Consider the following 13,008-nt stretch of genomic DNA (forward strand, 5'->3'; position numbering starts at 1 on the left):
ACACTGTTATTATCCTAAACAAGGCTAATAGCTCCAAGTAAATAATTCTATGTTTTTTAAAATTTTAATGGTCATCATTTTTCATATTCTTAATATAGATAAGTATTCTCTAGTATCAAGTGATGAAGTGGCTTCAGACTGACCCTCAAACTGTAGTAACAAAATATATGTTATCTGGATATTAAACTTTCTATACTTACAGACTGTTGTATAACTGACAAGTTTTTAATTCACTTTTACAATGAAATTTTTTAATTAATTAGACTTGGAACATCAATTGACAAAAAGTAGTTTTACCAATTACTTCCCTATCCATAAAGTAATAAATGTACACAAGTTAGATTTAGGATAAAATACTCAATAACTCCACTTCAGATTGAGTAAATTTAGTAACAAAACTTTCAAAGTAATGTAAAATCATGCATTTTTGTCACACACATAAATGCTAAGCTTAAATAATAATAATAAAATATGCTCAACAACTTATTAAATTATTTAATATTTAAATTAAGTAACCAGACACTGACAGAATGGATCCAACTGAATGCTAAGCTAATGTTACAGTGTATATTAAAAACTGGTGATTCACTTACCGGGCAAGAGAGTGATGGTACCTGTTGGCAGACTTCAGAGCAGCATGTATGAGAAGTAAGTTAAACACATCACGCTATTACAAAATGAAATATAATTGATGAAAAGCATAAAACATTTGTTTATATACATAAAAAGTTATTTACCTTTCATAGTTAACTGATATATGAAAGTCAATTACTATGCAATATATATAGAAATAAAAAAAATAGAAAACTCCAAACTGCTCAAAGGTTTTGGTAAAGAGAACTGAAATATTCTGCCAAAAAAGTAAAACTAACTTAATCTTTAGCTTTTTTACAAACCTAATAGTTTTTGTTAAACAAGTTCTCTTGAAACATACCATAGATTCTGACTGTTTGGTTGGTTGGTTTGCTGTTTTATGGCACAAAGCAGCTCGGCTATCTGTGCCAAACATCCAGTACAAAGTAAAAACTAAAGTAAATTTAGTAAAATTCATAAAAGGAAATTAAGGAATAACAAACAAAGTTTTGAAAAAACCATAAATAACATTAAAACCAATGTTTACATCTAGTCTACAATGGTAAGAGGAAAACTACAGAAATACAATTTGTAAAGGACTTTCTGTAGCATAATTGTAATTATCATAGCTCTCCAGGAAGACTAACAGGTAAGTTCAAAAACTACTGCCAGTCACCTGAAGTTGGCCTTTCCAGTCCTGGTTCCAAATTATTTGACATTACGGCCATTTTTAGAAAGTAATAAAACTTTTAAAAGACTTGCAGCAAAATTTTAATTATAATTCGCTAGGATGACTAATGGGTAGTTCAAACAGCACGTTTGAAATGGTGCCATCTTGAGAGTCATAACGATGATAAGACAGTGAAATGTGGCTTACTGTGACCTGAGTGTTACACAAACAACACATCAGTGAGAACAGAGTGTGAACTAATGTGAAGCAATTCCAGGGCCAGTAGAAACCCAAGCAAGTCAGTATAAATAGTGCAGTTTGAGTACTGCTTAGCTTCTACATGATTCAGGGAAAGAGAAATGGTGTATAGTTCAGCAGTGAACACAGAAACTGTGGAGGAGATTCTGCATACAACCACTGAACCATAACAAACCATGTCAGCGCACACACAGTCACCTGATTTCAAACCATATGTATAAATAGGAAAGGAAGGATGGTTTGAAAGATGTTCAGCAAATAACACAATATTTCCAATTGGAAGTGTCTACTTTTCTCAGACAATTTAAAGATAGGTCATATTTTGGGACTGTAATAAGTCATAGTGAAATAGGCTGACCAGTGTATACAGCAGTGTTATCCAAGGACAGACCCAATTCATTCAACTGCACCTGAATACGAAGGCTAAGAGGAGCAATGGCAGATCATCTGTTCTGAAAAAGTATGACCCACCAAGGAAGGAAAACACAACTCCAGGTGGGATGTTTTGGTAAGGAATGAAGTTTCGAAGCATATAGTAAAGACAGTTACAAACGGCAGAGGTGCAAAGAAGGTTCATGAGACTATGTATATGTATAAGCTCTGAACTGGGAAAGTGTGGAAAGCCCCAGTGCAGAGCCAAAGTTTTTGATGATGAATGAGGTCCAGTATCTTTAAGGATAAGGTCCTGGCCGAGCCATAGACCAGTGATCCATAGTCAAGTTTCAACCAAATAAAAGCACAATATATCTTTAATTCACTCCCCAAGTGGTGGAAGAGAGAACATGGAAGATGTTCAATGCTCTTGTATATTTTACCCGTAGTTGCATGATGTGTGATATAAAGGTCAGCTTACGGTAAAAAATAACACCAAGAACTTTGTCTCAGGGATCACAGGTAGCACAACTTCACTGATACAGAGTTCTGGATCAGGGTGAATACCCCACTGGTGGCAAAAATGCATGCAAACAGTTTTAGAGACAGGAAAGTTAAAGACGTTTGCTGTGGTCCACTTCAGTAAACGATGGAGGGCAGTCTGTAGCTGCCACTCAATATACCTCATGTTTGATGATTGACATGAGATGTGAAAGTCAACGACATAGAGCCCATGTGCAACAGTAAGAGGAGTTGTTCAGTGATGGCATTAATCTTTATACTGAAAAGAGTAACATTCAAAACACAGTCCTGAGGTACTCCAAGTTCCTGTAGAAAAGAACAGGAAAGTGTTGAACCCACACAAACTTGGAATCTCCTGTCTATTAAAATTTTTTTAATAAAAATGGGAAAATGGCCATGTAACCCATGTATATGGAGGTATTGCAAAATGCCATACCTCCATGTTGTATCATAATGTCAAAGAATACTGATACAAAATATTGGCCCCCAGCTAGTACAGCGGTATGTCTCTGGATTTACAACGCTAAAATCAGGGGTTCGATTCCCTTCGGTGGGCTGAGCAGATAGCCCTATGTGGCTTTGCTATAAGAAAAAAAAAAAAAAATTGTCATTTGAGAAAGGCTTCTCTGAGTGATGTTTTAAAGTCAAATCAGATGGTTTACGGTGGAGCGCTGTCATCGAAACCCACACTGGGTGGGTTTGATTTAAGGAACCAAACAAGACGAGCATTAACCATCCTCTCTAAGGTCTTACAGAGACAGCTCATCAAAACAACTAAACAGCAGTTTGAAGGAATCTTGGTATCCTTTTCAGGCTTAGAGGAAGGTAGGACAATAGTCTGGTACCATGCACCAGGAAAAACATTTTCCTGCCAAATCCAGTTAAAAATAATCATAAAAATAGCAAGATAAACAGGAAATAGATGGTGCAGCATGTTGTAGTGTATATCATCAGGTCCAGCTGATGTACTGCCTGACCAATGAAGAGCCAGTTTGAGCTCCACCAGTGTAGAGGGATGATTACAGTCATAGAGACAATCAGCTCAAAACGAAAGAGGTGATCCCTTTGCCTGAATCTTGATGGCTAAGAAGGAAGTGCTAGATACCTGGCAAAAGCTTTCAGCTAGAGTATCAGTAATGCTCCAGGTGTCAGATTTGGAACTGGTGGTGGAAGATATGCTTTTTGTGAACTTTATCCAAGATTCCTTCTGGCTTTGATGTCTTACCAACCAAGCATGTGCATGGGTGTGTTGGAAAGTGATGCAGTTTGAGACTGTGGAACACCTACAAAAGGTATCCTACGCCAGTTTTTGAGCCTTCTATGTCACATGGTAAGCAGGATTACACCACGGACAAGGATATCATGGAAAACGTGCCAAGGTTTGAGGATTACACTGAGCAGCTGCTTGTATAATAGTCAGTTACTACTGCCACAAAGTCATTTACTGATGGCTTACAGATAATGGCAGGATCAAGTTCTGCAAGAACAGTGAAAGAGGACCAGTTTGCTTCATCCAGCTTCCACCAGGGTATGCGGGTCGTGTGGCAACGATCACGGCCAGTCTCTCTCAAAATTATAGGAAAATGATCATTGCCTTGTAGATTATTGTCAACCCTCCAAGAAAAATGGGAGAATAGTGAAGGGGAGCACATTGAGAGATCAATAGCAGTAAAAGACTGATTAGATGCATGAAAATGAATAAAAGAACCAGTATTAAAAGAAAAGGCTGTGATCAGAGAGCATATGCTCTATGGAGTGACCACTTCTATCAATATCAGCACTTCCCCAGAGGGAATGATGTCCATTAAGGTCCCCTAGGATTAAAAAGGCAGATAGAAACTGTTCAATGTGAGCATCAAGGTTTGATTGATCATAGGTCTCTCCAACAGGCAGAGAGAACAAACAGTGATGGTGTGACCCAAAGGAACACAGATGTCTACAGCCTCCAAGGATGTGTCGAGTGGCAAATACAAGGTGGGCACATGCTGATCAACCAAGAGTGCCACCCCTCTATGCACGTATCTATCACACAGCCTGTCATTTCTGGACAAAGAAAACTGCCAACATGTGACTGTATTAGCAGGTTTCAAAAATGTTTCATGCAAGAAAAGACATACAGGATGGTAGGAAGCAACCAGTGTTTTCATGTCATCCAGATTAGAACATAAACCTTGACAGTTCCATTGTATCAAGATGGCCATTTTTATTTATGTGTACATGAATTGGGTGTAGAATCCTTCTGTTTACAACCACGCCTCTTTTTAATTAAGGTTATCGACCTCCATAGATCCTGCCCTGGGTCGATTTGGCAAGTCTTTGCTGTTGGAAAAGGATTCTAGCAATTGAGGACATGAACAAATGATTGTTTTGCATCTTGGGGTTAGAGCAGAAGATGTATCTGAGGTAGTGCCTGTACCAGGAACCAAAGAAAGTGGATCTTGGGGTTTGCTGGAATGTACGTAAGGGACAGAGATGGGTGTTGAAGTTGTTCATTAATATTTTAACCATGGAGGTCAAAAGACTTTTCATTTGGTTTGAGAGCAATTCTACTGGAGGGACAGAGAAATCCATCTGCACTCCCACTATAGCAGTGGAACGAAGTGCAGCAGCATATATCTGAGATGAAGTGGTGGACAGCAACTTTTGAGGCTCAGATAAGTAATGTTATGAATCATTTTCAAACACTGCACCTCCTTTTCTTCCAACCATTTAGGGCAAGAATGAAAGTAGGATGGGTGAGAGCCATTGCAACTGAAGCATTGAGGGTCTGTTTCACACTAATAGGCATTGTGGTCCTTGCCACTGCAATGAGCACATGTTAAAAAACCACAACATGACATCTTTGAATGATCAAACTACTGACACTGGAAACATCTGAGAGGATTTGGAATGTATGGCTATACCCTGCAATTAAGATAACCTGCCTTGATGGTGGCAGGTGGACATGGTGATGTAAATGTCAGAATGAGGACATTGGTCAGCATCGTAGCTCCATCTTTGTGAATAAAGATACACTAAACTGCAGAAACTACTTGGGTGGAGAAACCAGTGAGAATCTCTGACTCGGGGATATTCTTCAAATACCTCTCAACAATAACTCGTGATGAATTCAAAGTAGCACGAGGCATAACCTCAGTAGCTTTTTCCCCAATTTTCTTTGAATGCAAGAGGAGTTCACTGTGTTCAGATGTGAATGTTTCCATCAATATCTCAATAGACTGAAGCTTCTTTACTGACTTTGGAGAGCCAGCAAGTCCCCTAGTCCCTTCTGAATGAAAAAGACATTTGCCCTAAAGGTTTGTCTGAAAGAGAATGTAGAATAAGTAAATGAGGTACAACAGTTGTTGCAGATGTTGAAGATTGCTGCTTAGAATCTTCAAGACATGGTTGTTTACCTATGGACTGTTTTTTCATTATTTTATTTGGAGAATCCATAATAAAAAAAGGAATATTTCAGTGCCCACTGACCCCACCCACCATGAAGCCCTACAAGGGGACTCACTGCAATATCAAACAAAGACACTGCAGCAACACCAGGATTTCGTGAGCATTATATCCAAACACCAGCATCAGGTACAATGTCCACAACACCTGTTTAGAACATACAAGACAGGTATTAACCCTAGAACAAGCGGATCAGCTGATTGACACAAGGGGGCCACCCCAAGGCTGCCTGTCAATAGAAAACCAAGGCCAAAGTGATATGTTAGGGTTGGACCCCTCAACCACTAGGATCTTCTCCTTCCCTTCCTGGGTCACAATGCACAGCAAACATGTGGGTGGATGTTTAGATCCCAGAGGAGGTAAACTAAAAGAATAAAACCTTCCCTGGGAGGTCCCCTCACTCCGTACAGGAATCCACACCAAAGGGATAGATTGTGATAAAATAAACAACATTCATGAACCTACTTAAATTGTTACAGTATAGTTTATAAATATATTTCTGAAACAACAAATCTAAAATACTTACATCAAATCACAGTAACAGAACTAATAAGTTATTATTGTAATTTTTACATTACTAAGATATTTCATATAATAATGTAGTAAGGCTGTATCTAGGACATTACTTTGAGCTGCGAATATGAATATATTAAAAATATGATCATTTTAAGAAAATAACTTGATTGTTTACATTGAAACAAATAATGCAAACTTTGTAGAATGGACAGTAACTGCCTGTTGTGAAGACACAAGTGTAAAGGATGACTTTCGAAACATTGTCCTCTACACTTGTTTCTCCACAACAGGCAGTTGATGTTTGTTCTATAAAGTTTCACCATGAATACCCTGCCTAAACAATCTATCAAAGAATAACTAATGCAAAATTTTTAAACTTCTTACATTTGGTATCATCAAGTTACCTATAAAATTTTTTCTTATGACCATAAGAACAGATAATAGGTTCTAAACACTTAGTTTGAAAATAATCTAATATTACTAAAACAGTTTCAAAAAATAAATGATAGGTAAATATTACTTTAATGTTTTATATTCCAAAATTTAATATCTTCAGTCAAATGTTTTGCTATGTTTTGATACCTAGGAATTTAATGAAAATTAATACTTGTTTTACACATTGGTGCCTATATCAAGTTACCTGTAAAATATTTTCTTATCTCTATGATAACTTACAACTACAGTTAGTCGGACTACAGTATGCTGAAATTACACCATTACTACAGTAAATAATACTAACATCATATCAACTAATCTCTAATACAAGAATAATCTTAAACTCTGCTGTAAAAGATGAACCTACCTGAGCATTACTTCCACCAATCTCAACAATCTCATATCGTATAGGATGAAGCAGTGAAACTACATCTTCATATCTTTCTTCATCATAAGCGAGCAGAGCTTGGATGATTTTATTTCCTACTTTAGCAGAAACTCTGGAATTGATTCCCTTACATTTTCTATATAAAATAAATGTTTTAAACAAACAAATAAAACAGTGCCTTTTATTTCATACAAAATCTACTTCTTCTCAAAACAATCACTGATTATGTCACATTTATAAAAACAGTTAATGTAGCAATAAAAAAACACCTACTAAATTAAAAAAACAAAAAACAGTGTGGCCACCACTGTATTGATAAATTATAATTGACACTCAGAGAATTCTATAACCTATTTTATTCACATGTAAAAGTTTGCCATGATATTTTTTCTTAATAAACTTAAATAAATAATACTGCATGTAGTAGCTATAGTGAAATTTTTAAAAAATCTAAGAAAGCCATCTTGGAAAAGATATCGATCAATGGTTCTTTTGAACTATATCTTTTACTTCATTTGTAGACAAATATCCAGTCTTTTCAGTTTTCTACTTCTGGTTATTCTATATAAGCAACTATCATGAAGATGATTAAAATTATTATAGAAACTGTACATATATTGAGGTAACTTGATAATATGGACTGTTTTCAATAATTACCAAGCAAGTTAAACAGTAGGTGGGTTACATAAACCTAACATGGGTCTGCAAATACTTTTACTGTCTTGAAACTTTTACATGTTCTAGAAATAATTCCTGTACACTGAATTAAAAAATGATATCCATTTTTCTCCACCACGCTAAGATTTTTCACAAAACATCATATGTACTTTTACAAATGTGAATCATTTTCACTAAAATTAGGTCACATTATGCTATGCTTAAAATGTTGACAACCACTAGCTATAAATTTCTTTAAACCAGTTGCAACGTGAGAATCTCATTGACCATTCTATAACTTGTGAGAAACACATCACTAGTACATAAACAGACATGTCATTTCTAGATAGTATTTGCTTCTGTATGTACTTTGACATCATAATTTTCTTTTCAATAACAGTTATTTATCCCTATGGCAACAATAGATTGTGTAATGACCCAAACATATGATGTTATATTTGTGGTAAATTTGCTGTAAAAAAACAAAGGCAAAACATCATAAAATTTGTTAAAAAGGGTATTATACATATAAAACATGGCAAACAAGACAAATTAAGGGCTCTGCACAAAGACTGTATCAAATAGTTGAGGCAATGGACTAAAAGTAAAAGTTACTGTGTTTTAGAATTCCAATGTTCTGGTGTGAGCAAGAAACCACAGAGATGTTGTTATTTTTGCTTGCGAAATGTGAAAAGCTTACAGCAATTAAAATAAAAAGGAAATTTCTTATCCAAATATTTGATCTGCTATAAAACCTGTTGCTCGTGTATCTGTACCTATGCCACCAGAAAGTCAAATTACAAATCAGATGTCTATAAAAATGATGACAGGAACTGTTTTCAACCTGAAATGTCTGGTGAACCACAACTGTTCACACAAGGTGAACTTAATGATTTGGTGAGAGACATGGGCCTTTTAAAGAAATCTTCAGAGTTTCTGGGATAAGAACTCCAGGGACATCATTTTATTGGTACGGAAATTGTGAGAAAGAGTTAATACTGCACTTTTTTTACAAGAAAGTTCACTGGTTTATTGCAACAATAATGCTGAATTAATACCATGCTAGGAGCTGCAGTTTGTGAACCACGTGAATGGAAGTTGTTCATTGATTACTCCAAAAAAGTTTAAAAAGTGCTCTCCTTCACAATTGCAACATATATATGCATTAATATACTGCTCATTCACTTCACCTGTAATAAACTAAAAGAAACATACAAAAATAATGAGCAACTTCTCAATAATATAAAATACAAAGAACAAGATTGGCTGCTTTGTGAGGACTTAAAAGTCATTTACATATTGTTGGGTCAAAATCTGGTTATAAAGTTTCCACGTGTTTTGGAACAAAAGACCACAAAATTAGCACTGGATAAAGAAGCAATGGCCATGCAGAGTCAGTCTCGTATCAGGATTGAAGCATATTTAATGCAACAATTTTGTTCATACAAAGAAAGTTCTATGACCTCCACTTCACTTAAAACTAGGCTGGATGAAGCAGTCTGTGAAAACCTTAGACAAGTATGACAATTGTGTTAAGTATCTATATGGGCAATTCCCAGCTTTTAACAAACAAAACACAGATAGGTAATTTTTATTGGGCCTCATATTAGGTAACTGACTCTTAGATGAACAGTTGGAAAGGACCGTGAGTAAAGTTAAAAACAATCAAATAACAACACAGATTGCATTTAATGATGTCAGTGACAATGTTTAAGGAACAATACTGACCCAAGTTATGAAAATATTGTCAAGAACATGCTCCACAAATTCAAAGAGTTGGGTTATAACATTAGCGAAAAAGTTTATTCCTTATATTCATGCACTGAGTATTTTCCAGAAAATCTTGGTGTAATCAATAAAGAACAAAGGAAAAGGTTTTATCCAGTCATTAGAAAAATGGAGAGGAGGTATCATGATGGCTACTTACTGCTAGTAATTGAAATGTAATGCTTCAGTTGTCGTACATAAAAGAAAGACCACAACACATAGTTTTGGGACTAAAACATGCATATGTCACACAAAAAAAAATTAGGATGAAAAAGGATGCACATTCGTTTGACATCAGTGCTCTTCTCATTTTTTAGTTTGTATTTTTATTAAAAAGACCATAATATTAAAAATATGGATTGTGGTAAATGAAATAATAATTTAATCTAAACAAGTGTTCTTCTTCTTGGTTTGTAAAAAAAAATTTGCACAGCTGAGTTATGGAAGACCTGTTATTAAACTGAAAACAACTTTTATGAAGTTTAAATTTGTAGATACATGTAATCAAAAAAAGTAGTGGTGTAATGGAAGAGATTTTAGCACATATATACCTGAAAAGTTTAAGAACCTTGCACTACAACAGTTTGTGAATTTCTTGATGACGAGAAACACACCTGAAATAAAAATGTATCTCGGAACAGCTGGTATGGGTATTAACACTTTTATTGATAAGCAGACTACAACATTTTGACTTTCCTATTTAGTTTTTCATTAGCCTGTTAATGGCTCCAAAAGACTAGAAACCTAGAATGTGATGATAAATACTAAAGGATGAGTTACTTTTATCATTTCAAAATGTTATTTTACCATTTTAGTTTTTTTATTATTAAACTTCTTTTTAAACAGAACTTACCTCAGAGCTGATGGAAAAGAACAAGGCTTAAGCAGGAAATATTAAGTTCTCAAGATATAAAGGAATTAAATGACAAACTAATATGTTGGAATAGAAGTGGCACAAACTGTGAAGAGGGAAAACAGATAATCAAGAAGCTGAAAGAATCATGCATTGCATTATTATATAATTAAATATAACAGTTTTTGAGCTGCCTGTGAATAACACAAGTAGCATAGCTAGTTGTTTGTAAAATAGTGTCAGTTTCATGTAGTTACATATAGTGCAATACTAGAAAAATATAAATGCCTGTGGCCACAAACTTGGGACAGATTCTACACACAAGAGGGACAGATCAAAGTGTTGTTTGTAATATGAGCATGCCATGGTAGACTGAGCAATTTCAAAGACTTCTAAATGTAACTTCAAGTATAAAAGACAGCTCTCATTACCATAACTAATAGGATTTCAGTTCACTATCTTTCAGAGTTAAGAGTACATTTGTCAATTACAGAGACCAAATTAACTGTTAAGTGCTTATTATGGGCCTAAGGATGAAACACTGCAATGTGAATACTACTTATTAATATTGGAAGATGAAAATTAATTTTTATACAACCATGTGACACAAAATATTTATCTATGACCTGTTACTTATTATTTCACACATAAAGCAGCAACCTTTGCTTACAAATTATATTTATGATAAATCTTTGAGAATTTAATTCATAACAGTAAATTGTAAAATCTGATTTACCTTACAAATTCATCAAGAGAATTCATCAGCTGCATTTTTGCATTTTCATTTTTGGCTCTCAGACAAGACATAAAAATATGAGCATCATTGAAAGCTAAAACATGGTCCTCAATGTGTGTGCAACATATTTCAAAAACTTCTTGCCATTTGTCTTTTACTTGAGCTCCTGTAAGTAACAAATAAATTAATTTTTAATCCATAAGATACACCTATGCCATATTTTTAAACAAATGTTTTGTGCATTGGGTAAAATGAATATCGAAGGTGAAATTTAACATTTTCTTACTTTGAATATGTATTTCTGATAGGTACTGACTACAACTATCTTGTAGTAAGTACCTATCTCAACTTTGGTTTGCTCTCTAAGCATTGTTTATACTCCTTCATTTTGCATTGCATAATTTCAAAACGTGCTGATCATGTGACTACCTTCCACCAATCATACTGCACCATTTATACTATTCTAGCAAAATCCTCACTTTCAAGAATTGGCAGGTACAAACTAGAAACACTGACACATCTGTGGGAAAGAAAGGTGGAAAGAGGTAATTGTTTTCAGTGTAAAAGAAATGTTAAGTTCTGAAATGGCTACTTTTATTCACTCAAAGCTAAAATTTCACACTGCAAAGATGGAGGGACCAGTGAAGGCATGATTGTATTTAATAAAATGGAGAGAAACTGCTTTGACTGTGTTTCCCCAGTGGATACTGTTGACCCTAAAACTTTGTGACTCATCTTAGAACCACTATCCACTTTTGCAGGAATCTCACTATATTAAATATTGAATTCCTATGACTAAATCAGAATTTGGAAAACATATATATATATATATGTGATATATATATATATAAAACAAATGAGTAGAAACAATGGAAGTCGAACACAAATCATTGAAACTGATACAAGTTAGTGATCAACCATAATCAAATTTTTGTAGTCACACGAATAGAGTTGAAATGTCGATACACTAAATTTCCAATTGGGAAAGTGATGACTGTCCTAAAGAAAGTTACCTGCTCTAGTGTAAATGGAAAAGTATGATTGGTGGAGGGTAGTCACATGTTCAACACCTTCTGAAATGGCACAAAAACAGAATTGTAAAAGACAAGTACCCTGTTAGTGATAACATTTTTAGTAATGTTTAGGGTACATCTCAAGGTGAAGATAGCTTTGGGTGAAAAAGAGGTAGAATCATTTTGGAAGTTAAACTTACTTTCAATTTATTATCCAAGTAGTATTCACATCAGTAGTTAGATTAAACTGAACAAACATCCATTTATATTTGTAGTGTTAATACAAACTAAAAAGAAAGTTTCAATAAGATTAGCATTTGATATACATACTACATCTATACCTATTTTAGTCAGAATATAATGTCTTGGCCTCAACAAAAGGGTCCATCAACTTTTTAGTCTCCATAATTAAGTTTTAATTATATTAAAAGCAGAAAAAGTAAAAATTAACTATTTTAAAAAGCCCTACTGAAGCTGTAGCAACATTCTTTAATAAAAAGAAATAGAGAATAAAATAACCTATGTACCTTCTAATTCCAATCGATACAAAAGAGAATTAGCATCAATAATGTCCAGTAATGATCCAGAATGCACTCTCTTCCCAACCTGTGTGTCAAAGATATCCAATGCTGCTTCGAATTCTCCCTAATGGTAAACAATACACAAACATAATATTAATATGTACACAAGGCTAGTTTTTCTTATATACTCCTAAGCATATGTATGTGCTTTACAAATGATGAAGATAAATAATTTGAAATATAAAAACAAATTCAGTTGTTTTTTTCATACTATTTAATGCAA

At 34.5% G+C, this 13,008-nt stretch overlaps 1 protein-coding gene across 2 annotated transcripts in view; it reads right to left on the minus strand.

The window, feature by feature from the left end:
• The window catches only part of LOC143256989 (tetratricopeptide repeat protein 38-like), a 34,919-nt gene that overhangs the window by 578 nt on the left and 21,333 nt on the right, over nt 1-13,008 (minus strand). Inside the window, exons 10-13 of one of the 2 annotated variants that reach the window (XM_076515014.1) lie at nt 12,732-12,849; nt 11,192-11,357; nt 7,158-7,314; nt 594-625 (exon numbers count right to left, since the gene is read on the minus strand). In XM_076515014.1, coding sequence (XP_076371129.1) covers nt 594-625; nt 7,158-7,314; nt 11,192-11,357; nt 12,732-12,849 — 473 coding nt within the window. Of the gene's footprint in view, nt 1-593; nt 668-7,157; nt 7,315-11,191; nt 11,358-12,731; nt 12,850-13,008 lie in introns of both variants that reach the window. The other variant, XM_076515013.1, reaches the window with a different exon arrangement.

This window comes from Tachypleus tridentatus, chromosome 7, assembly GCF_004210375.1.
Source record: "Tachypleus tridentatus isolate NWPU-2018 chromosome 7, ASM421037v1, whole genome shotgun sequence".
NCBI classification, from domain to species: domain Eukaryota; kingdom Metazoa; phylum Arthropoda; class Merostomata; order Xiphosura; family Limulidae; genus Tachypleus; species Tachypleus tridentatus.